At 46.9% G+C, this 24,832-nt stretch overlaps 1 protein-coding gene across 5 annotated transcripts in view; it reads left to right on the forward strand.

Annotated features, from left to right (window-relative positions):
* UBE4B (ubiquitination factor E4B) overlaps window positions 1–24,832 on the forward strand; it is an 87,654-nt gene that overhangs the window by 59,691 nt on the left and 3,131 nt on the right. For all 5 annotated transcript variants that reach the window (XM_036347707.1, XM_036347709.1, XM_036347708.1 and 2 more), the window contains 14 exons: window positions 1,102–1,158; window positions 1,746–1,862; window positions 1,959–2,057; window positions 2,618–2,731; window positions 4,424–4,622; window positions 7,956–8,094; window positions 11,161–11,260; window positions 12,390–12,517; window positions 13,500–13,598; window positions 14,332–14,567; window positions 16,412–16,538; window positions 18,373–18,517; window positions 20,783–20,917; window positions 22,942–23,133. In XM_036347707.1, the coding sequence (XP_036203600.1) occupies window positions 1,102–1,158; window positions 1,746–1,862; window positions 1,959–2,057; window positions 2,618–2,731; window positions 4,424–4,622; window positions 7,956–8,094; window positions 11,161–11,260; window positions 12,390–12,517; window positions 13,500–13,598; window positions 14,332–14,567; window positions 16,412–16,538; window positions 18,373–18,517; window positions 20,783–20,917; window positions 22,942–23,133 (1,887 nt within the window). The remainder of the gene's footprint in view (window positions 1–1,101; window positions 1,159–1,745; window positions 1,863–1,958; window positions 2,058–2,617; window positions 2,732–4,423; window positions 4,623–7,955; window positions 8,095–11,160; window positions 11,261–12,389; window positions 12,518–13,499; window positions 13,599–14,331; window positions 14,568–16,411; window positions 16,539–18,372; window positions 18,518–20,782; window positions 20,918–22,941; window positions 23,134–24,832) is intronic.

Here is a 24,832-nt window from a genome sequence, read left to right on the forward strand (position 1 = left end):
TCCTGGAATCGCTGACTTTCCGATGGTGGTTTGATTCAGCAAGGAGCTTTTAGTGTCAGATATCAACAAAAGACAGAGGCCTTCATTATGATAGACAATCAGTTTATTTTGTACCATTATTGGTGCTTGTACAGCAATGAGTGTGCATTTTGGGAAAGGACAGTAGTGAGAGGCAGGCAGAGGAAGTCTCCTGGAGCCAAAATCAGAAACTGATTATTCTCTAGGTCAGTGGATCCCAACTCTGCCCTACCTTCGACTCCCCTGGGGACCTTTACAAAATCCGGATGCCCAGCTCCCAGGCACTGTAATTGAATTCATCTCGTGTGTGGTGAGGCTGTGGCCTGGCATTGGGATTTCTGACACTTCCCAGGAGATCCCAAAGTGCAGCAAAGTTGGGGAACCCTGAACTGAGCAGCAAGAATACTCCCTTCTCAGTCGTGCACTGAGCCTGGGCTTCTCAAAGACGTGTCGGTGCACCGTGTCCACATTGCAGAGAGAAGTAAGCCCACTGTTCACATGGCATTTGATTGGCTTACAGTGGCTGTGTTAGTGCTGCTTGTCCCTAAAAAAACACTTTTCATGATTCTCTCATATGAGAATGATTGACACTCAGAAGGAAAATGTTGGAGTTCTCAAAAATACCAGAGATCATGAAACCAAGGAATACTTTTAAATATGGTCCAGATTTGATAGCTTATTAAATTATAATTCTTTATAGCTCTGTTTAGCACTGGCAAGATTACCCATCTACAGTTTATGAAGCATATCTTTTTGACATGGAAAAAAAGTTATTTAAAAAATATATATATACACATTTATCTCTGTGTATATGCACAAAAATATGTCTGGAAAGCTGTTAACTAAAATATCAATAGAGGTTGTCCCTTGGTGTAAGGTTTGAGTGACTTTTAGCTTCATTTTGTATTTCTGTTTTATGTTAAGTGTTTTACAGGGCGATGTATTGCTGAATCAGGGAAGCAGTGAAGCTGTTAGGGTTGGGAGGGATACATGCGCATTACAGCAGCAGTTAGAGCTATTCTTCCGTGTTGACTTTGCGGTCTGGTGAAATATGTTTAAACGACTCTCTGATCTGATTTCCAGGCTTTGGGTGAGCTCTGCGAAACCAAGTTTGGGAAGACACACCCCGTGTGCAATTTGGTAAGTGCCTCCCTGGTGGGCTTGCACACTTGGAGTGAGCATATAACTCAGAAGGCGTTCGTCAGTGCATCATCTGGGCGCCGTCTGTCGTAGGGCATTTAGATCGAGACATAGGTAGCATGTGTGGGTGGCTCTGGATTCTTAAATTGATGTCATATACCATTTCCTGGGATGAAGCTGTTGACCTTCTGTAGTGACTTTTTAAATTTTGGGTTAGTATTATACATCTAGAATAGCGAGTCCTAGGGAAGAATTGACTTGAATCCTTTTGCAGTATAAGAAGAGTTGATGTGCACTCCGTCGCAGAGTTTCTGAAACATCAAACTTAGAAGTATGTCCATAAAAACTTAGAAGTATATCTGATAAAAGTATGGAGGAGCTGGAGGCTTTCCTCCTTCCGAGACGAGAAAACACCCGCAGGGGGAAGCGAGCACACGTGGGAGCCTGTGTTTTGGGATGTTAATGTCCAAATTGTGCTGGTGGCTCAGGACCCGCTGCGGAGGTCGGCTGTTGGGAACTCTGTCCATGACTTTTTTACCTCCCTTGCCGAGACAGCAGCTTCATCTGCCTCTTTCATTTCTGCACAGGTCGCTTCCTTGCCGTTGTGGTTGCCTAAGTCCCTCAGCCCTGGGTCTGGGCGGGAGCTGCAGAGACTCTCCTACTTGGGGTCTTTTTTTAGCTTCTCAGTCTTCGCAGAAGATGATGTAAGTATAGTGGCCATTTGCACCTTTGCTCTTGTGTTCAGATTCCTTCCCAAATGTATAATATATGTCGAATGAATTTGTTTCTTTTCTTTCCAGGCTAAAGTGGTTGAAAAATATTTCTCAGGGCCTGCTATTACCCTGGAAAATACTCGCGTGGTTAGCCAATCATTGCAGCATTACTTGGAGCTGGGAAGGGTAGGTGCTCAGAAAATGAGTTCGGGGGATGAATAAAGGCAGTAGACGAGTAACCGGTGCCTTGAACGGTAACTTCAGCTAGAATGCTACGTGCCCTCGGTAGGAGGCATCGCCGGGCACGGGTCCTGAGTTTGGTGGCCAGGTTTTCTGCAACTTGCTCTTAGGCATTTAAAACATGGGGTGAGTGAGCGCTGTTAGTTTAACTCGCTGGTCCCAAATGTAGTTTATATGGCTTCAGTTCTCAAAAAAAGCAGCAAAATTATAGGCTAATTATAACGTCATTAAGGTAACTGTGATCCTCTCCTGGAAAGGAAATGGCAAAGGCTATTTTATTAAAACTGTAACTACATCCTTCTCCACTCCACGTCCCCTTCCATGCTAATGCTGTCGACACAGTTGAGTGTGGGCTTGTCGTCTGCTCTTCCTGTCATCAGCTTCTCGCAGTCAGAGGAAGTGGGGAGGAGAGAAAGCGGGGAGGGAGCTAGCTATCCTTAAGTCCAAAGGAATAGTTTTTAAAGTAAAGCTTTAATTTTTTTCTTTGTTTTTAAAATAAATTTCAGCAAGAGCTTTTCAAGATTCTGCATAGTATTCTGTTAAATGGTGAAACCCGGGAGGCTGCCCTTGGTTACATGGCGGCTGTCGTCAATGCCAATATGAAAAAAGCACAGATGCAGGTAGGACCCCTAAAGGCTCCTTTTATTGCTTCGTTAATTCATTCCTCTAACTCCTCTGTTCATTCAGCGCTGAGCCGACACTGTCCTGGGAGATGGAGATGCGTGTTGAACAAGATGGAGACACTTCCTGCTTGTGTGCAGCGGGTGTCCTGTAGGGTAAAGCAGTGAGCGCACAGACACGGTTTCAGCAGACATAGCTCCTAGGAAGCAAAGACCGCAAGGTACCGCCCTGGAGAGTGACGGTGGAGGTTCCAAAAAGAAGCTGTGGGTGAATTTTGTCTGAGTGGCAGAAAGGCCCCTCTAAGGAGGTGGCATTTGATCAGAGACCTGACTGATAGAAAGAAGCAGCCATTGCAAGGCCGGGGAAAGGGCTCTCTAGGCAGGCGTAAGGCACTAAGGCAGGAATGGACTAGCTTTGGAGCAAGCCCACATGCCGGCCTTTGTAGCTGGAGGACCGTGAACAGGAAGTGAAGGGTGGGTGGTGCGTTAGGAGAGGGGTCAGAGGCTCCATCAGTTTGCTCAGCGAGGAGCCCTCCGAATCGGTGCAGAGAAGGGACTAAAGTGGGCGGGAGCCGGAGCAGACCTGAGACCAGCCCTCTATGGAGGCTACTGGCGTGGACTGTTTTGCCAGAGCAGAAAAGCTACAAGGCCGTCCACCCTGTATTAGTAATGAATGATGAGATGTTTCTACTCAAGATGGAAAAAGTATAGGTCAAAGCATGGACCTTGTACGAGACTGCCTGGATCTGCCATGGTGGTTCCGGCGTTTGCTGACAGTGGGACCTTAGGCAGTTACTTCTGTTTCTCCGTTTCCTCATTGCTGAATGGGGATGGTAAACACTGAACGTGTGTATTTCCTCTCCGTAAAGTTGGTGGAATAGTGAGCACTGCATAGCGAGCACTCCGCGTTGTAACTGTCGCTGTTACGATTGTTCTGCTATGAGTGAGGACCATGCCAGTGCTGTCGGCTGGAGAGACTGTCAGGTGGGACCAGGACACTAGTTGTTCCCATGCTCTTGCCGGGAACGAAGAGGAAGGCAGCAGTGTGTAGTGTGTTGCTTGCTGATTGTGAGGGTCTTAGCCAATCACTTAATTCTCTGAATATTAGTTTTCCTCTCTGGAAAATGGGAATAATAGTATAACTGCCTTCTACGGGCTATTGTGAAGATTCGGTGAGAGAACATATGAAATGCTTCACAATGATGAGCACTCGAGTGCTGGAGGGTGACTGGTGACGTGATATGTGTGTCCTGTCGCTGACCGTTTGGTGCTCTAGCTCAGCGGTCGCCAACCTTTCGGACTTCACGGACCATCAGTGGTCCGCGGACCACCGGTTGGCGACCACTGCTCTAGCTGGTTTGGCCAGTGGTTAGAGCATCTGCCTGTGGATGGAAGGGTCTCAGGTTCAATTCCCAGTCAAGGGCATGTACCTGGGTTGCAGGCTCGATCCCTAGCCCGGGTTGGGGCATGTGCGGGAGGCAACCAATCAGTGTGTCTCTCTCACATCGATGTTTCTCTCTCTCCCCCTCCTCTCTCCCTTCCACTCTCTCTGAAAATCAATGGAAACATATCCTCTGGTGAGGATTTAAAAATATATATTTTTTCTTAATAAAAAAAAGAAGAAAAAGATGCATGTTTGGTCAGCATTTCTATTCAGTCATTATTCTAAGTACTTCCTTTCATGTTTCACAGACAGATGACAGATTGGTTTCTACAGATGGATTTATGCTGAATTTTCTCTGGGTGCTGCAGCAGCTAAGTACAAAGATCAAGTTAGAGACGGTTGACCCCACGTATATATTCCACCCGAGGTGTCGGATCACTCTGCCCACCGATGAGACCAGAGTGAACGCCACGATGGAGGATGTGAAGGACTGGCTGGCGGAACTCTGTGAGTGTGTGTTCATTGTCAGGTCGTTGAAAAGCTGCCCTTCAATTTTTTTAATTAAAAAACAATAGGTATGCGTCTGTCAGCAGGATGCAGTGGCACCCAGAGCGTCACCCCACAGCTTGGATTTGACACCAGTACGGCGCCCCTGTCCGTCGCCTCCTGCCCCCCCCCTTGCTCCCGCCGGCCCTTGCTCCTGCCCTCCAGGGACAGTTTTCACTGACTCCTCACCCCTACAGCGGCGACATCAGACCCCGGATTCACTCAGCTGGGGGCAGAGCAGGGAGCATGTCTGAGGACTCGATTGTGGTCTTGCCCAATCAGGCAACATTACTGATATTTACCACTAATGACACTTTTTTAGGGCCAGGTTTTATTGGCCAGTACAGAGCTGTTTCAGAGTCATGGGAGATTTTAACCAAAACAAAGAGATTCAGTGTGCCTTCCCTTTGACCATCCCATATATTCTATAGGAAATTCTCTATGTGTAGGCTTATGGGCTGATCAGGAAAAGAACTTTAATATCTTAATAGTAACTCTGTTGTTTTCTAGTTAAATATGAGGAGACTGAGCTTCCAAAAGGTGCCATGCTCGCCTCGCCCGTTCAGCACGTGGCGCTGCTGCTCGGTTCTGTGCGCGAGTCCAGGGCTCGCTCTGCTCTGCCACGCAGCCTGGTCTGTGTTCATCCTTCCTGGTGGTTAGTTGGGTTGCAGTTTCTCATGTTTGTCAGTAGTGAAGGAGGCAGTGTAATTCTTTACGAAATTTCTGTTTCACTCAGGAGACCTGATTTCAGATAAGCCAGGCAGACTTCAGAATTAAGATGTGGGCTCTGGCCCTAGCCAGTTTGGCTCAGTGGATAGAGCATCAGCCTGCAGACTAGAGTCCCAGATTCGATTCCGGCCAAGGGCACATGCCTGGGCTGTGGGCTTGATCCCCACCCCAAGTAGCGGGCGTGCAGGAGGCAGCCAATCAGTGATTCTCTCTCATTATTAATGTTTATATCTCTCCCTCTCCCTTCCTCTCGGAAATCAATAAAAAAATATATATATTAAAAACAAAAGAAAAAAAGAATATTCCTTAAATTTTAAAAATAAAATAAATAAAAAGGAAAATTACTTAAAAAAAAAAAAGTTGTGGGCTCTTGGGGTCAGGGCCGGAGCCGGGGGAGTCACAGGCTGTGGAGGAGGTGGTCACGGGGTGTCTAGGGGCTCTGCCCGATGGAAGGCTGCAGCTCAGGAAGGTCCTCCGAGGAGGCCCTTCAGAGGGAGGGAGGAGGGGGAGGAAGGAGAGGGAGGGAGGAGGGGGAGGGAGGAGGAAGAGGAGCCTAGGCCGCCTGGCCTCAGCCCTTTCCCTGGCCAGCAGCAGTCGCGCCCCAGAGAGGCCCAGGCAGGCAGAGGGAGAGCTTGCGAAGGCGGAAAGACAGAGAAAGAAAGGACAGGCAGAGGGAAGGTATGGAGGCCTGTGACAGACAGAATGTGTCTGGGAGACAGGGGAGCAGGAAAACAGAAAAGTGGAAATGCAAGAGCAATGGGCAGAAACGCAACAGTAATGACACTGGGTTTGAAAGTGGATCCTAAGGGTGGGGGGAGGGACGGGGAGGGGATGACTTTCTGCCTCTCCACTTTTTGGTTTAGGTCCAATCCCAAAGGATCTCAATACCCAGCATGCCCCTGAGTGGCCGCATCCTGCTACGTGGGTGGTGTTCCAGCTGCCCCAGTTAAAAAGTTAGAGTTTATAGAGTCTAGAAAGAAGATAATTTTGTTTGGATGCTAGGGATTCCTCCCACATTGTTGCCTCTCCAAAAAATGAATTTACGAGCTAGGGATATAATATGCAATAAAAATTAGTACAGTAAAAAGAGTTCTTTGGATTGGCCAAAATCAAATATATACATAGAAGAAACGGAAGGAAATAGACTGTTCTCTGAGTTTAAATAAATAAATATTTAATAAAGCTGACAGCAGCAACTTAGCTACATATATGCTTTATATGTGCCAATTAAAATTCTCATGAAATATCTCACAGATCTTGGCGAATTGATGGTATGATTAATATATGAATATCTTGAAACCATTATGGTTATTGACCTTTTTCTCCACACTTAGAACATTAGTTGCTTAATGACAGCCACCAGAGCCCTGCAGCACTGTCTATGAGGGAGGGTGGCGGGTGCCTGCTCGCTGCAGCGACAGCATCGTGCCCAGTCATGCACATTCCAGAAAAGCATTTAAACTGTCATAAGAGCCAGGTACCTGCGAACAGTAACGTCAGTGTGTGATTAGTGCCATTCAATGGGTAGCTTTTGTTAAGTCTTGGAATACCTCATAGACTAAGAAATTCAGAAGAATCAAAGGTTACGCATTTTTCTAAAAATCTAATAAAACATGAAAAGCCAAACAGGATTTAACCTAGATGTAAGAGAGAAATTTAAAGTAATTTTAGAAATGAAGCGCATTTTCAGAGACATTGTGTGTGTGTGTATCTTAATTTATAAACATACCATGTATAGAGTGAGACAAAACGAATATGTAAAATAAAAGAAAGGAGGAAAACTAGTGTCCTATAAGTCAGAAAGTCATGCCATTCAAAATCCAGAACTGTTACAAATATGTAAGGTGAGAACTGTATTTTATCAAGAGATGGGGTTTTTTGCTTGAAACAAAATGTAAAGCAGTAAGTGTCATAGAAAATAAAATATACTTGTAGGGAAAATAAGATACAAATGGAAAGAAATTCAAGATATCAGATAGCTATAAATTATCAAAAACAAAGTGATAAGAGAAGAATGTGAGCTTGTGAAGAACTAGGTGGCACTTAATCAGTTTATTTGGTCTACCTAATGTGGATTGTGGGGGTTCACAACAAAGGCTGGCATTCCATCATCCTCAGTAACTCCACTTTCCAGCATGTGCTCCCAAAGCTGGGCTGAGGGAGTAATTTATGGTACATAGATTCTCCCAGTACCACTTCTAATAGAGAAAATTAAGAAACACCGTTTTGAAGAATACAGGTCATAGATAAAACACATTGGGAAGACACGTTACAAAAGACTGTTGCCGTACATATATGTAGACATTTCATCAGACGGGGAAAGAATACCTGCTCTTTACATGGAGCAGGCCCACAGGAATTCCATTTTACTTATAACATTAGTCAAGTCTGTATGTTTTTTTAGGGATTGTTTCCCCCCAGATTTTAGTTTTTATTGTCCATAATTTTTTAAGTCATTAAACTATTGGGAAATTCAAGTGTCATTTTGCGTTATTGGTTGTGCGTTTTCTTTGATTTAGTCCTGCAACCACTTTTATTTAGGGGATAATGTGGTTTTTTTCCTAGATGGAGATCAGCCTCCCTTTTCTGAGCCGAAATTCCCTACGGAATGCTTCTTTCTTACGCTGCACGCCCACCACCTCTCTATCCTGCCAAGTTGCCGTCGCTATATCCGCAGACTCCGGGCCATCCGGGAGCTCAATAGGTATGTGTGCGATGTCCTGAGGTTGCCTGAGTCGCCACGTGTTCCAAGCTTCAGGTAGCGGGGCACACAGTTAGAACCCTCCCAGCCACTCAGGATGGCGCTGCGTCCAGAGTCTCTGGTGGGTGTAACCATGTCATTGAAGCTGCCCTACACGCTCCTCTCTTGCTGATGAAGCCCTTTAAGATCCATTCCCACACATACTCCCACATTTCTGTCACCTCGTGTGCGGTAGGGAGAGTAACGATGTCAAAGATGTTCACGTGCTAGACCCCAGAACCTGTGAACACATTACTTTACATGGTAAAAGGGACTTTGCAGATGTGATTAAGTTTAGGATCTTGAGATGGGAGCTTTTCCTGGACTATCTGGGTGGACCCAGTATTATAAGGGTCCTTATAAGAGGGAGGCAGGAGGCACAGAGTGAGAAAAGGAGATGTAATGGCGGAAGCAGGTGTCAGCGTGATGTGGTTGGTCCAAGAGCCAAGGAATATAGGTGACCTCTAGGAGCTGCCAAGGGCAAGGACGCATTCTTCCCTAGTGCCTCGGGAGGAACGCTGACCACGTAAGAGTTCTGACCTCCAGAGCTCTGGCCCGATAATTCTGTTGTTCAAGCCACCAAGTTTGTGCAAGCTTGTTACACTAGCCATGGGAAATGAATATGACAAACTAGCAAATCTTGCCCTTCTTTTTCTTCCAGTATGAACTCCCTGCATATGACTTTGTAATTAGCCCGTAAGGGCAGAAATTGGTCTCACTCTGGTTATGGTTCTGGGGCAATGAAAGGGAATTTGGCATTCTCCGGTAATATGACCACCTTGAAGTCATCAAAGTCTCCCAGGCTCCTTTTGAATTCTTGGAGTGCCAGCCTTTGCTCTCACTAACAGCTAAGAGACCCAGTAAGGTTATCGATTCAGTTTATATGTTAATGTGATGCTTGGTGGGACCAGACGCTACTTTATGGTCATCTTAGAACTACCTGGCTCATTGACGTTCCTGGAGGTGAGGTTGAGTATCCTGGCCTGTCCTTGTATTCTGTAAGCTCTCCACATAAGGCAGCCCTCGTGTCTTCCTTCCCGGAGATCGCTGGTGGCCATTCTTGCAGCTGTTTTTCCACGGAGAGCCTTGGGCTGCCAGTGTTCTGTCCTGAGGTGCCTGAATCGTCACTGCCCCGTCAGAGAACTAATCCCAGAGGCCCGTTTCTCTTGAGGGCCTGTTACCTGTGTGTCCTCTTCTGGTGCCAGTAATATAGGTCATCGTATTAGTTTCCAGTTGTTGCTGCAATAGATTAACACACTTTCATGACTTAAAACAACATCAGTGATTATCTTACAGTTCTGGGGGGCACAGTCCTAAAGTCGAGGCTGCATTCTTCCTGGAGGCTCTAGGGAGGAAGCTCTTCCTTTGCCTTTTCCAGCTTCTGATGGCCGCCTGCATCCCGTGGCTCGTGGCCCCTTCCCCCACCTCGAAATCAGCAGCAGAGCATATTGAGCTCGCTCTCCCTCCTCTGCTTTCACATCTCCTCCTCTTACTCTGACTCCCTGTGGTGACACTGGGCCCACCCAGACAGGATAATCTCCCATCTTGAGGTCCATACCCTTAATCACATCAGCAGAGTCCCTGTTGCATGTAAGGTAACGAACTCGTTCACAGGTTCTGGGGATTGGGATGTGACATTAGGGGGGAGCATTGTTCTATCACATGCATAGTTGCACACAAAGTACTCTAGTTTATCAGAGGATTGTTAAAGGTTACCATTTGGTTTATTGAATCCTTGAAATGGCTGGAAAAATGGTTCTCCTTTGAGCCTGGCCTGGCAGGAAGCTGCTTCAGGGGTCAGCCGGACAGTAGAGCCTCCACCAAGTGCTCCCAGAACCATGTGGCTGCCACTTGGCAACGTTCACTTCTGCTTTCAGTGAGGGTTCGCCTCTTGGTGGACTAGGTCATGTGCAGAAATGCTGGCAGCAAGGGAGTCTGGGAATGGTAGTGTTTTTTTGTTTTGTTTTGTTTTTAAAGATCAACCTCTAGTTCCTTACAGTGCCTTGATAGAAAGGGGTTGAAATAATGTTAAGTGAACAATCTTTAAAATGTGCAGCATTATTACCGATCGGGGACACTACCTCACTGACAGGTGATACTTGGACAGACACTTGAAGGGAGTGAAGGAGTAGGTGGCAAAGGTGATCACAGAGAGGGGTCTTCCAAGCAGAGGCGACGATTGTAAAAGAAGAGGAGGAAATGCCATCAGTGAAGTCGCCTTTTCGCCTTTTTTTAAAAAAAATATATTTTATTGATGTTTTTACAGAGAGGAAGAGAGAGGGATAGAGAGTTAGAAACATTGATGAGAGAGAAACATCGATCAGCTGCTTCCTGCACACCTCCTACTGGGGATGTGCGCGCAACCAAGGTGCATGCCCTTGACCGGAATCGAACCTGGGACCCTTCAGTCCTCAGGCCAACGCTCTATCCACTGAGCCAAACCAGTTAGGGCCGCCTTTTCGCCTTTTGTTTTGGGTAATCGAACAGGCATAGTTACCTTGAATTTTCTTGAGACCTCTTTTTCTCCCTCCAAGAAAAACAAGGGAACAATAATGTATTTCCTTCTAAAAGAGGTTACTATATTTCATCACATCTAAAGTGTCATCAGGAGCCCGGCTGGTGTGGCTCTGTGGTTGAGTGTCAACCCAGGAACCAAGAGGTTGCTGGTTAGATTCCCAGTCATGGGCGTGCAGGAGGCAATTGACCAATGATTCTCTCTCATCATTGATGTTTCTATCACTCTCTCCCTCTCTGTTCCTCTCTGAAATCAATAAAATATGTTAAATAAGTAAATGAATAAATAAAGTGTCATCACTTTTACAACATCATTTTAGGAATCAATAAGAAATAAAAATGCTGCCAATTAAACCATAACGGGCATTGATTGTAAGACAGTCTCTGGTTTTCGAAATGCTAAAATTGGGGGGAAATATGTGTCTGAGAGTCAATGAAATGGTCAGAATGAATAGATAAGATGGATAGTGGGTGTGTGAGTTTTCTTTTCATTTGACCATTCGTCTTTGATTTCAGAACCGTAGAAGATCTGAAAAATAACGAAAGCCAATGGAAAGATTCCCCCCTGGCAACTAGACACCGTGAAATGCTGAAGCGCTGCAAAACGCAGCTTAAGGTCCGTATAGGTAATTGGGATAAGTATCGACCAGCCTCACGATAGTGTATTTCCCGCAGGATGTGTGCCCTGAGTAAGCAGTTTCGTGTCCTTATTTTTCTTCATTATTCTCCCCCCCCCCCCCCCCCCCCCCGCCCCCGAGATAAAACGGTGCACCTGAAACTTGCTGATAGCTCACATGTATCTATAACATTTAAGCCTCAGGACAAACTATCAAGTGCTATGCCAACGACATCATGAATTCTTAGTCGATGTTATCATCCTCAGTTTAGCATCTCCTCCCTTTCCCTACCTTGTGCAGTGCCCTCCCCTCCTACTACCCCCAACCCTGCCACCCTGCCCCCAAAGCACACACCATTCCTTCCAGCCATGCGTGTTCATGGTGTGTGGCAAAGTAGATTTGTGGTCGTGGAAAGATTTCTTTCTTTTGCACCTCCTCATTCTTCATTTTTAATTGAAAATGGTCCATCACACAGAACTAACTGTGGATGGGAAGATTTCCGCTCGTGAAGCATAGATGAAAAGGTTGTACGAGGGAAGCACAGATAGCAAATTGAGGCATTTTTCTTAGGTTTATATTCAAATTAGAAAGCTAGTGTCAGCTGGTTGTGCTTTCTGCTGATTAGTCTGGCTTGGATTTCTGTCACACGTTAAGGTCATATTTAGTTTTGCTTAGACATTAGACCCCTTTGAGATGCAGAATAAGGCAGGGGCTCTTGTCTGGGGTCTGCAGAACCCTTAAACACACTGTTTAAATTAATGTCAGTGTGTGCGCATGTGCGTGTGTCTTATTCCCGCAGTGATCCTCTGAGGTAGGGGACAAGCGTTTTCCCCAAAGGCAGCTCGTGCGTGGTGCCCTGTCTGGCTTCTTCCCACTAATCATCCCTGGCCCCCGAAGAGCTCCCCAAGTTACTCAGATGTGACAGCAGTGACCTGCCTCTGAGCTGAGTGCTGGGCTGTGTGTCCAGCGTCCGTGTGGCATAGCGTTTGATTTTCTTAGAACACGACCCAAAGCTAGTTAGCGGGGAAGCTCTGGATGCCCCGCTCCCCTCTCCCGGCCCACCCCGCCCAGCACGCTGCCGGGGCTCAGCGCCAACTAACCATGGCCGGGCCACACCTGCTTCCACAGAAACTGGTACGATGCAAGGCCTGCGCTGACGCTGGTTTACTTGACGAGAGCTTCCTGCGAAGATGTCTGAATTTTTATGGCCTTCTCATTCAGCTGCTGCTCCGCATCCTGGACCCTGCCTACCCCGAGTGAGTGCACTCTTCCTCTTTGTCGGGGCTGTGTGGAGCGTATTGCTCTTCACAGCCCACAAGTGGAACCCAAACCCTCCCCTCACCAAGAACTCATTTTTGCCCTGGCCGGTTTGGCTCAGTGGATAGGACGTCAGCCTGTGGACCGAAGTGTCCTGGGTTCCATTCCGGTCAATGGCACATACCTCGGTTGCAGGCTCCTGTCCGGCCCAGGCCCTGGTTAGGGCTCGTGCAGGAGGCAACCAATCGATGTCTTTCTCTTACATTGATGTTTCTCTCTGTCTTTCCCTTTCTCTCCACTCTCTCTAAAATCAATGGAAAAATATCCTCAGGTGAGGATTTAAAAAAAAGCTAAACAAATAAAGAATTCATTTTTTCAATTTCCAGGTTGTGCTTATGTAGAGTATGTAATATTAATATTTTCCCTGTAATTAGTTACAGTAATAAGGGAATGTCAACACCTGCAATTTTAATTTTGACATAGTGCTTTGTAAAAATTGGCTTTATTTTTATCAATCTTTGATCGATAGAAAATGGAATCTATAAGTTGGCAGCTAAAAGCTGGAGATACGCTTGGCTGGCTTGGCTTAGTGGTTTAGCATTGACCTATGAACCAGGAGGTCACGGTTTGATTTCTGGTCAGGGCACCTGCCGGATTTTCGGGCTTGGTCCCCAGGGTGGGGCGTGCAGGAAACAGCTGATCAATGATTCTCTCTCATCATTGATGTTTCTCTCTCTCCCTTTCCCTTTCCCTTCCTCTCTGAAATCATTTTTTTTTAAAAAGCTAGTGAGAACATTTTATTGTTGGCTGAGAGCGTTGTTGACCTGGTATCCTCACCTGTACAGCTTACTGTCCTCATGTTATTGTTGCGAAGCCTGTGCGTCCTGCTGTGGGAGCCCTCTGCAGGCGTGGAAAGTGTTACTGAAAGTGCGGCCGGAACTGTCTTCTCAACTGTGACCTGTGCTTTTTTCTCGTTGACAGTGTAACACTGCCTTTAAGTTCAGACGTCCCCAAGGCGTTTGCAGCATTGCCTGAGTTTTATGTAGAAGATATTGCTGAATTTTTATTTTTTATTGTACAGTAAGTTTCTTTACCATATTACATAGAACTTATATGTTTTTAAATGTTTTGTGCATATTCTATGATTAATTATATTACAGACCTCCATTTTATGCCGGAAGTTTTGTGTCTCTGCTTTAACTGCTGCCTGGAGATTGGAAAAATAAATCCAAACTGTGGCACCAGGCCAATTCCAATAATATCTCAGAGGCAAAGAGGATTAACGATGCTGGCAATAATGTCTTCTGTGAAAATGGAGTTGAACTTCTAATGATGGAGAATGTGTTTCTGAGAAACAGGAGCAGTTTATAAATATCTGAGTGAACATTCAAAAGCCAGAAATAACCACATCTATATTTTGTACCAAAATTTTTCTCAATGGTAGAATTGGAGAAAGGTAGCAAAGTAATGGGTTGCGTTTATAACTGGCTTTTTTAAAAATGAAAATAACTCTATTAAAATATTTTTTAAGTGTTTGGGTAGTGAAGATCTTTGAAATCCATGTGATGATTTAATCACAGCTTTGGTTTATTTTCTAAAACATAATAAGTTAGTCTACAATGTTGTGGCCAGTAGACATGAGGGATTTTAAATGTGTCTAGTTATGACATAAACAGTCACCATCAACTCAGCAAATTAAAGGGGACTCAGCATCCCGGCTCCGGGACCCGCTGGCCGCCTCCCCTCCTGAGGACACCAGCACCCACCCAGGTTGCGACTCGGGGCTTCATCTCGAGCTCTTCTCCCCCTTCAGATACTCGCCTCAGGTGCTGTACGAGCCCTGCACTCAGGATATTGTGATGTTCCTCGTTGTGATGTTGTGCAACCAGAACTACATCCGCAACCCGTACCTGGTGGCCAAGCTGGTAGAAGTCATGTTTATGACCAACCCTGCTGTTCAGCCACGAACGCAGAAGTTCTTTGAAATGATTGAGAACCATCCTCTCTCCACCAAACTGTTGGTCCCTTCCCTGATGAAGTTTTATACAGGTAGGTTCCTGGGTAGACAGGCCGACAAGGCCGTCTGAAGCCAGTGGTGAAGTTACTCTAAACCTGTTACCGAAGGTGCTGACATCCACTAACAGGGGTGGCTCGGTAGCCCACTGGGAGCAGAGCACGTGCTACTGGTTCCCTGACAATTATGAGTAGTTCATTTCTTTTGTTTGTTTGTTTTGTTACCTGAACTTTTAAATTTTTCTTCAGTAAACATGCATTGCTAGTGTTAAAACTAAAAAAGTTAAATGTATTTTGTACCCCGTTCCTGCAGCTGTCACTGGCTTCTGATAAGGGATAGGGTGTAGGTGTGTGGGATGGAGCTGGGCCTCCCCGACGAGACCAGTGCTGTTCAGGTCCCAGAAGCTGGCGGGCAGGTGCTCTTCTCCCTCCCCTCCCACCAGGCAGTGTGCCCTCTGGCCCTGGACACCTCTGTGGTCATGGACAGATGATACCCTTGCTAAGAATAGCCACCGCTTTCTGAATCCTCACTGATCCTTGCACTTAATCCCAACCACAGGCCTCAAGATGGGCGCTATAAATATCTCCATTTTACAAGTGAGGAAACCGGAGCTTAGAAAGGTCAAGAAGCTTGCTGAAGGTCAGCAGCTAGCGAGGCAGCAACCTCAGCAGCTGGGCTGTAGCACAGGTGCTCCTGGCTTCTGTGCTGTGCCTCCCACGGTTACCAAGGCACTGGCGCCGGAGGGCCTGCAGTGGGGCATCACACACACTCCTTGCATGCCCATCACACCCTGCTGAGGCCTGCGGATGCAGGTCCTCACCCCTAAACACGCCTGCCCCTCAGGAATGTGAGAGACTGAGATACAGAACAAGCACCTTTTTGCACCCCAGGGAGAATAGCAGCAGTTCTCAACCTGTGGGTCGCGACCCCTTTGGCAGTCAAACGACCCTTTCACAGGGGTCGCATAAGACCATCCTGCATATCAGATATTTACATGACGATTCATAACAGTAGCAACATTATAGTTATGAAGTAGCAACAAAAATAATTTTATGGTTGGGTCACAACATGAGGAACTGTATTTAAAGGGCCAGAAGGTTGAGAACCACTGGAGAATAGACTCGCTTAGGAAATTCTTAAGATCAAATTTTTGTTTCAAAAGAAAAGTTCAGTTTCCAAATAAGAGTATTTATTTGTAAGGACCAGCTTTCAAAAGTCTGCTACTCAGAACGTAGAGGGACACTGATGACTTATTTCAAGACTCCTCTTCCCAGGCCGATCTAGTCAGCAAGGCCAGCCTTAGCCCAAGTAGGCCAGGCACTGATGCAGCACGTGCTTTTGAAGCTCCTGTGTGTCGGGCTGGTTCTGATGCTAGGGCCTATCGGTGAGGATGGCACAATCCCTGCCACCCTGGGTCAGACGTTCTAGGTGGGAGACAGATTCTGAACCATAAATAATATACTCTCATAGTGGGGGAGGGGGCGTGGTGCTACTTTGAGAAGCTAGGCCGGGAGGGTCGCTGAGAAGACGACTTGGAGTAACCTTGAAAATGAGACAAAAGAGTGAGTCTTAGGAGATCTCAGCCACAGTGGTAGGCGAAGGAGGCAGCAGGTGTAAAGGCCTGAGGCCGGGCAGCTTAATGACTCAGGTAAGAAAACAGCCAGAGTGCAAGGGGGGATTGCAGCCAGCAAGCAGGCAGGGTGAGGTCAGCAGGTGTCTGGTTGTTTTAGTCACAAAAAATGTATTGGAAAATACAGAAAATACCAAGAAGAAAATAAAAGTCATTGATAATCCCTGCACTCAATAGAGAACCTATGAACATTTTTCCCTGTATCCTTCTAGTCAGTTTATATGTGACACGTGTGTCTTTCTTTATTAGATGTCGAGCATACCGGAGCGACCAGCGAGTTCTATGACAAGTTCACCATTCGCTACCACATTAGCACCATCTTTAAAAGCCTTTGGCAGAACATAGCTCACCACGGCACCTTCATGGAGGAGTTCAAGTGAGTACTGCGCCCCCAGTGTCACTGCTTGGCCCCTTGCAAAGCACAGGGAGAGTGGCTGCTCCAAAGCCTTCGCAGCCGGCTCTTGGCTCTGTGCTTGGTCTCAGCCTCCTTTAAGTTTCCAGAAGGTACTGCCGAACGTGAGCAGGTCATCTAAATATTTGTGCCTACGAGACATTGCTGAACTCTAGGTTGGTCACGGTACCTTGGGGATGGTGCACATAAGGAAAGAATCACAGTTATTCTGAGATGATGTGTTAAGTGTTTCGTGATTACTGTGTTAAAGGAGGTTGTTGGAATGACTGCAGCGAGATCTTACTGTGTTCTTGAACATGATACCAAGCTGCACAGCTGGGAATGTTCGGAGGTGTTGAGATTCAGAAGCAGTTAGATTAGGGTTGTCGTGTTCTGTATTTGTAGTAAGGCTCTAAGCACTGAGTAAGGAGTAAGGACTTTTCATTCGCCCCCTGAAATTTTAGCACCTACCTGAACCTTACATTAGTAAGTCCATCTAAATTACTTTGAAAAGAAAGGTAGGCAGAAAGGTTGAACTCTCGCCTTACTCTCCAGGAGAAGTTTTATCCCATCTACTTGGACCTTTTTTTGCAGCCCCCCTTAGATCTTTGATCAGATCTGGCGGTCCTTCGTTCACTGATTACGAGTCAATAATGTCCGTATTTCCAGTGGAGTCACCAGCTGCTAAATGGCTTGCTGCAAAGGAAACTGTGAGGTAGTTCTTTGTTTCCATGAACTGCTCTTCTGGTCAGAATTATGTTCCAGCGGAAGCCTGGCACCGGCGTAGGAAACCAGGCAGGCCCACAGCTGGTTCTGCGTGGGGCTCGGGAACTTTCCACATTCCTGGAGTCCAGGCTCTGACCTTGTCAAGGGAGCTTCTGTGCCCCAGGCTGGGCTGGCCGGCCCTGATGCTCGGTCTGAAGTGTAGTCCTCCTCTCTCTACTAACCTTCCAGACCTAACAGGTAGGCCAGGCCGTCTCCATCACCAGTGAGTCCCTGCATTAGAACAGGTGAAGGACAGTGCTATGGGCTGGGAGCTTCGAGCTCTCTGTAGCAAGTTAATGGCCCACTCTATCAGTGTTACAGCTTCCAGTTTTTCTTTTCTTACTGATTTTTGAGAGAGAGGGAGAGAGAAACATTATTGATCGTCTGCCTCCTATACGTCCCCTACTGGGGATTGAGCTCGCAACCTGGGCATGTGCCCTGACCTGGAATCGAGCTGTGACCTCCTGGTTCCTGGGCCAGTGCTCAACTGCTGAGCCACACTGGCTAGGCTCCAGTGTTCCTTCAGTGGTCTTCTTTATAATGGGAATAGCTGTCAGTCGTTCTCTTGTCTCTTAAAGGTGGGTAATTATTTGTGCTTTCTTTATCCTGGCAAATTTAAGCATGTTTTTTCCTAGTCTGGAAGAGTGTTTTCTCTGCTTAAAATCCTTGAGGGATGAGCCAGGGGTGTGCTGGTAAGCCTCCTCTCTGAAGGGAAAAGGTCTCAGTATGTCCTGGTTTTCTGGGGTATAAATACGTGCACTGTTGCCAAATGTGAGCTGCCACGGAGTCTGCTCAGAATAGAATTCGAAAATATTAGCAGTTGGCTCTCGGGAGTCGTGCAAGGTGTCTCCAGCACGTTACTGGGGTGAGCGCATCACAATTCATTCCAAAGGGCAACACAGTCTAAGGAGAGACTTGTAGTCCTTGACCTTCATGGTATTCAAGTTGTGCCAAGGTCTTGTAGGGCAACATCCGTGGCCCTTTCTCTGGGTTCTGCTGCGGCGTTTCGGTGGAGGGAGATGTGTGACCGTGTCCCATGTAATTGCCTTTTCAGCTCTGGGAAGCAGTTTGTTCGCTATATAAACATGCTGATCAATGACACAACGTTTTTGCTCGATGAAAGTCTGGAGTCCCTGAAGCGGATCCACGAGGTGCAAGAGGAGATGAAGAACAAAGAGCAGTGGGAGCAGCTGCCCCGGGTGAGCACAGGGGCCGGCACAGCCTGGCGGGAAGCTGCCTCGGCCCCTGCGGGGCTGCGTGTGGGGGCCCGTGACGTAACTCTGACTTCTCGTCAGTGCGTCCTACCTCCCACCTGTGGGCTTCCATGCAGTTACATCCCACGTTTGGGGCAGGAGAAAACTTAAACACTTGCTCTGAAGCTAAGAAGCGAGTTACCAAGTCTGTCTGGTGTCTAGAACTTGTGCCTTTTCATTTTAAAGGGCCTTTTGGAGAAGAGTTTTTATTGTCTGAATATGTTATTAAGATTTATGAAAGTAACTAGGAGTAAATCTCAAATTCTGTCCGAGAGACAAGAACGTCATGTGATCTTTAGGCATCTGGGTGATCACTCAGGGTTCTAGTGGGGTTTTTCTTTCCATTGATCTTCGTTTTTCTATTCAGTTACTAGTGGAAAAGAGGCTGTTTTGCCAGGTTCCTTGAGGAAATCATGTCTTTCCTCCGACGGCCCACTGCCCCGCCCCGACATGCACTGCAACCATGTGGATGGTCCCTGCTCAGTTGCCAGGCCCTTGCCAGCTACTGCTGACGTCATGTTTGACGTCTGGTTGTCCTCCCCCATCAGTGTCGCTGCAAAGTCTCAGCTTTGTCTACGCTAGTGTGTCATCCATTTATGAGGCTTCTCCTGGACCAGCGTGTATTGTAGATGTTGGGATACGGGTCTTTGCACGTCATCTTCTTCACAGTCAGTGCTTCATAGCACTTGTTTGAGATGACTGAACAGATAGCATTGATTTTGTCTGTGTTAATGGGTGGAAAAGGGTCATAAATAATCCCTAACAAGTGCAATTTCAGAAATCATTTCCGTTTGACTTTGAAGTCACTTTCCGCCTTCCACTTCCCTGCCTGCTCCTCGCCTCCCCACCTCCTGCGCTCCGGTGCCCAGCCCCCTGGCTGCTCCTCTCTCCACACTTACTCCCTAGGTCGGCGTTTTCTCAGGGTGCTGGTTGGTATTTTGAATGTAGTAGAATTTTGATACAATAATAACTCTATTATGAACGACTGTCCCATACACTGCAGGACATTTAGCATCTCTGGCTCACGCCCATTTAATGTCAGTGATGGGCCCTCCTCCCCGAGTCTGCAGGCAGCGAGAAACGGCTGCGTGTGGCCTGGTGCCCCCGTTGAAATCACTGCTGGGTGATTGCCTCTGTCCCAAGCCTTTAAATGTCTGTATTCTGAGGATTCCAGAATGTGCCTTCCCGGCTCAGGTCTCTCCTGACTCTGTAACCGCTGTTGACCTGCCTCTCTGCCCGGTGGTCCTATAGGGAACTCAGACTTAACTTGTCTCAAGTGAACGCTGTGTAGCCCTCCAGGCCTCGCCAGGTCTGCCCACTCTCAGCAGACGACAGCTGCACCCTGCAGTTGCTCTGGCTCAGCACCCCCGTGTCATCCTTCATTCCTCTCCCTCCCAGCACAACTTCTAGGCTCCATCTTTTTGTTGTTAATCTTCACCCCAGCGTGTGTGTGTGTGTGTGTGTGTATTTTTTTTAAGAAAAAATTTTTACTGATTTCAGAGAGAAAGGGAAAGGGAGAGTGAGATAGAAACATCAATGATGAGAGCGATTCATCAGTTGGCAGCCTCCTGTAGGCCCCCTACTGGTGATCGAGGCTGCAACCCGGGCATGTGCCTTTGACCAGAATCAAACCCAAGACCCTTCAGTCTGCAGGCTGATGTTCTATCCACTGAGCAAACCAGCTAGGGCCACCTGAGGATATTGATTTTTAAAGAAAGTGGAAGAGGGGGAAGAAGGGAGAGAGAAAGAAAGAAAAACATTGATGTGAGAGAGACATATCAATTGGTTGCCTCCTGCACGTACAAAACCCACAGGTCTCAGTATCATATCACATGTTTTTAAAGTAATGCTAAGTAAAAGTCTTTATTAAGGGAAATGAACATGTATCAGACATGACATAAGATTCATTCATTTCATCCTGCGAAGAAGTTGATGGCGATTTCTTTTATCACAAAGGAAACTGAGTCTGTGTAAGTTAAATGATGTGCCAAGGTCGCCTTACTCAAAGCCCTAAAGAGTTTGATGCGGACAGGACAAGCTTCAGTGATCTGGAGGGTTCCCTGGGGTGGGCTGTCCTGTCATTCCCTAGGGGCGTTGGCTTCGCGATGGCTTTTCCACTTATGAGCTGACTATTTATCCTGTCTCACTTGGCGTGTCGGTGAGCTGATGACTAGTCCTGAGATTTCTTTGGCCTCTGCTCACTTTCCCCAGGACCAGCAGCAGGCCCGGCAGTCCCAGCTGGCTCAGGACGAGCGGGTGTCACGCTCCTATCTTGCCCTGGCAACGGAAACCGTGGACATGTTCCACATCCTCACGAAGCAGGTCCAGAAGCCCTTCCTCAGGCCAGTGAGTAGAGACTTTGGGGGCTTTGTTGTGTCTGTTGGATTCCACGTTCAGATTCGGTCACTTGTAACTAAATGGAGTCTGGAAGGTTCAGTGTCACAGTCACTGACGAGTGAAATTGTTACTGATTTTCCCCACTTACGCTCATTGATACACACAGCGCCGTTGATAGACTAAAGTCCACAAGTGGTCGCTTCCAAGTTAACTTAGGAACTCACTTTCTGCTTAGACAGCACTTTGGGTTGTTAATGTTGAAGCTATGACGTATTTTTATCATTATTGATTCCTGTATTTTATTTATAGGAAAAGTAAGGTAGCATCAATTGGAAATTAGAGACTATTAAGTAGAAGTAGTTGATAATGATCTTTGATTCTCTTAGGTGTAGCTTTGTGACAGTCAAGAAGCCAAAGGTTAATGAGAGCCATCATTAGGTTTATGATAGATCCAAGGTTGTCAAACTGTTTGGCCTTGACATGAAGCATAAGACCTCGTCCTGTTTCTGAAATTGAAGCTGAGCGACATCACTGAAGATCTCTGCTTTGCTGCACTTGACTCCCCTCCCCCCCCCCAACACGGTTTAGGAACTTCATGGTGTGGCCAGGACAAAGGGTAGTGGGAAGGCAAAAAAGAGGCTTAAACTTTACCTGTAAATGCAGACAGTAAACAGTTAGGCATGTGGACCACATGGTCTCTGCCGCAGCTACTCAGCTTTGCCCTTGCCCTGCAAAAGCAGTCGCAGCCAGTGCACTTCAGAAACTACAGAAACAGGCACCGGGCCGGCTTTGGCCACGGCTGGTAGTTTGCCAGTCCCTGCTGTGACCATGTTTGCTTTCATGTTCAGTGACCCCAAGGGCAGTGTCACTGATAGTGAAAAGGTAGGAAACATAAAAACGGTTGAAGACTAAATTAACATGAAGCCATATTTAGTTCCATAGTCTTCACTTTTCAAAGGAAATTATCGAAAGCCTAGCCTAGTCTGTTCATGTCCATTGAAATGAACTTGATTCAGGGCCTGCACATAGACCGGGGCTGTCCGCACGCCTGGGCTGGTCTGCCCGGTCTGTGCCTGTGCCTGCTTTGCTGTGTTCTTTTCCTTCCCGACACAAAACTCCCGCTTCCAGAGGAAAACAGATTTCCAGCTCTCTCCTAGGCTTCTCCCTCCGTATCCCACAGGTTCCTGATTAAATACCAGACTATTTTACTTTCTGCAAAAGCCAGTTCCTGAAAAGCAGGTTCCTGCGCTAAGTTGAATTTGTGTAAATCCAGTCATTGCATTTAATGAAAGCCTTGCACCCGAAGGGGAGCTTTCAGAGCGCCTTGTTCAGGGCCGGCGTTTGCTCCTACCCTCTCGCAGCCAGATTCCCCTATTTCAGGTTTGCTTGCAGCAGAGCGTGCCCAACAGTAGTAGGTGCTGTGTCCTCTCGTGGGGTTATTGCATGATTGCATATTCCAGCTGTTTCGCTTATGTTTGCTCTGTCTTTCTGGCTAAACTTAAAACTGTTCAGACGTAAGTTTTATCTTCTGCTTCTGTGCATTTCTCTCCTCTTTGCGCCCGATAGGTGAAGAATTGGTGCACTGCCGGAACTGCCAGGGACTTTTGAAATTTATACAAAAGTAAAACATAAAACGATGGCCTACAGAGCATATTCAAAAACTTATGACTTGTGTTACGATGATGGAATTATGAATAATTTTCCCTCTTTTACCTGTTTCTTACAAATTTAGAATGATCCTTGTTTTTATAAGTAAAAGAATGACTTCATAGAAAAGGTTGCCTTTTGTTGGTATTTATAAATAGTCCCTAACATACAACATTCTGTTACGTATTAGAATGATGGGATTGGAAATGGAGAGTAAAAAATTTTTGAGTATAGTGTTTTCCTTCAGCTAATGATTCACAGCACTTACCAGGGATTCTTTGAAGATGAATCCAGCCAATTCCTGTCACTCCACTAAAATGAGGGTTTTTGGTCCTTCTCACTGGTCTCAACAGCATGAATTGTCCTTTTATCCTGTGATTTCCTAGGAACTTGGACCCCGATTGGCTGCAATGCTGAACTTTAATCTTCAGCAACTCTGTGGTCCCAAGTGCCGTGACCTGAAAGTCGAAAACCCCGAGAAATATGGCTTTGAACCAAAGAAGCTGTTGGACCAACTGACAGATATTTACTTGCAGCTGGATTGTGCGCGGTTCGCTAAAGCCATCGCTGACGACCAGGTCAGTGCCAGGGGTCCCTGCCGTTCCAGAGGGAGTCTGGGGTCAGGCTGCTGCCTGGCAGCTTGAGTTTGCTGTCCTGGATTTCCTGGCAGATCCGTGCAATTACATAGCCATCTGTTCCTGAATTCCCCACTTGAAATAAAGGAAGGTGATACTTTTCAAAATATGGTTTGAGACATTTTTAGTGCGCAAGTGGAAATCATGAGCTCGGCACCCAGGGGACTTGTCTGCTGTACATGGAGATGAAGTGGCCGCTTTCCTTCGGGCGTAAAAGGCAATATTAGGCTCCCAGGTCCACCTCCAATTGCGGTCCGGATGCAGATCTAGCTCGGGGCTCATTCCACAAGTCCGTGACCTTCCCAGAAAGAGCCCCGTTTTCTCGGGGAGTCACGTTGTCATCCCAAAGCCTCAGCTTTAGTGCTGCCTTTACTTTGGTCTTCCAGGCTTCAAACCTCGATGGTTATTTTCACTTTCTTCCCTCCCCTTCTCCCTGTGTCCCTGTGACCACATCCGGCTTGTGTTTCTCGTTTCCATGGCTCCCGACGTAGCCAGTCCCAGCTGTACCCTGGACTTCCAAGTAATTTCCTCCCTCCTCTTCTCGCTCCTGCACCATTTGAACATAAAATAACTAATTCTTATTAACTGACAACACCAGGTTTACCCACTTTCCATGTTTTCACTTCTTTGATCCTCACAAAATCCTATGGTACGGGTTTAGTTAGATTCCTCCTTTTGAAATGAGGCACCGAGAGATCGTGTAGCTTGTGTGAAGTTAGTGGGGGCAGAGCAGGATCCAGAGCCTCCCTGAGCCCCTGATCTCAACCGCTCTGCTCTCCACTTATAATGCCCCAAAGTTCCCTGCTCGTTTCTGTCTTCCCATCTCTGTTCACACTTTTATCCAATTACAACTCACATCTCAGTTTAACCATCGGTAAGCATTCTAGAAGGTTCCTCACTCTTACCTCATCCAAAGGTTAAAATGGGGGAAATGTAAGTACTTTTAAAATATAACAGCTTTATTGAGATATTACTCACGTATGTAAGTACTTTGTTTTCACCACATTTACCTTTAGGAAAAAGAGCTAAAATTTCTACCGTCTCTCATGCTGCTAGAGCACAGTACAGTGCCTTGCAAGGGCTGAAATAGACTTGATTTTTCTCTTTAATATTTAAATTTAAAAAGAAATGCAAGCTTGCTGTAAAAGTAATTCAGATATTTCCAAATTCCCCTCGTTTGCCTTAATCCTGAAGCCCTCCCAGGAGGTGATGACCTTGTACAGTTCGGTGTGAACTGTCCCATCTTTATGTATTTACTACAGGCCAAATGCATGAATCCCTGCAGGGGTGAGGTCCAGCCAGCCCGGCCCCTTTGGGGTGGATTGGGGCCAGGCCTTTCGGGAGGAGACAGCCGGAGGTTGGCCAGCTGGCCCTCCCCAATCGGGGTCCCATCAAGGCCGAGCCAGCTGGAGGAAGGGGTCGAGGGTGATTGGTCGGTTGGCCCCGCCCAAGATTTAGGGGGGCGATTGGGGACGGGGAGGGGCTGTGAGCAGTGGCTGGCCAGCCCCACCCCTGATTGGTGTAGGGGGACGATCGGGGGGAGGAGCTGGCTGGGGGGAGGGGCCACAGGCTGATCAGAGGTGGGGCCAGCCATGGGGAGGGGCTGTGGGAGGTGGGCTGGCTGCCCTGCCCCTGAATGGGA

This window comes from Myotis myotis, unplaced genomic scaffold (genome assembly GCF_014108235.1).
Source record: "Myotis myotis isolate mMyoMyo1 unplaced genomic scaffold, mMyoMyo1.p scaffold_m19_p_2, whole genome shotgun sequence".
Taxonomy (NCBI): Eukaryota; Metazoa; Chordata; class Mammalia; order Chiroptera; family Vespertilionidae; genus Myotis; species Myotis myotis.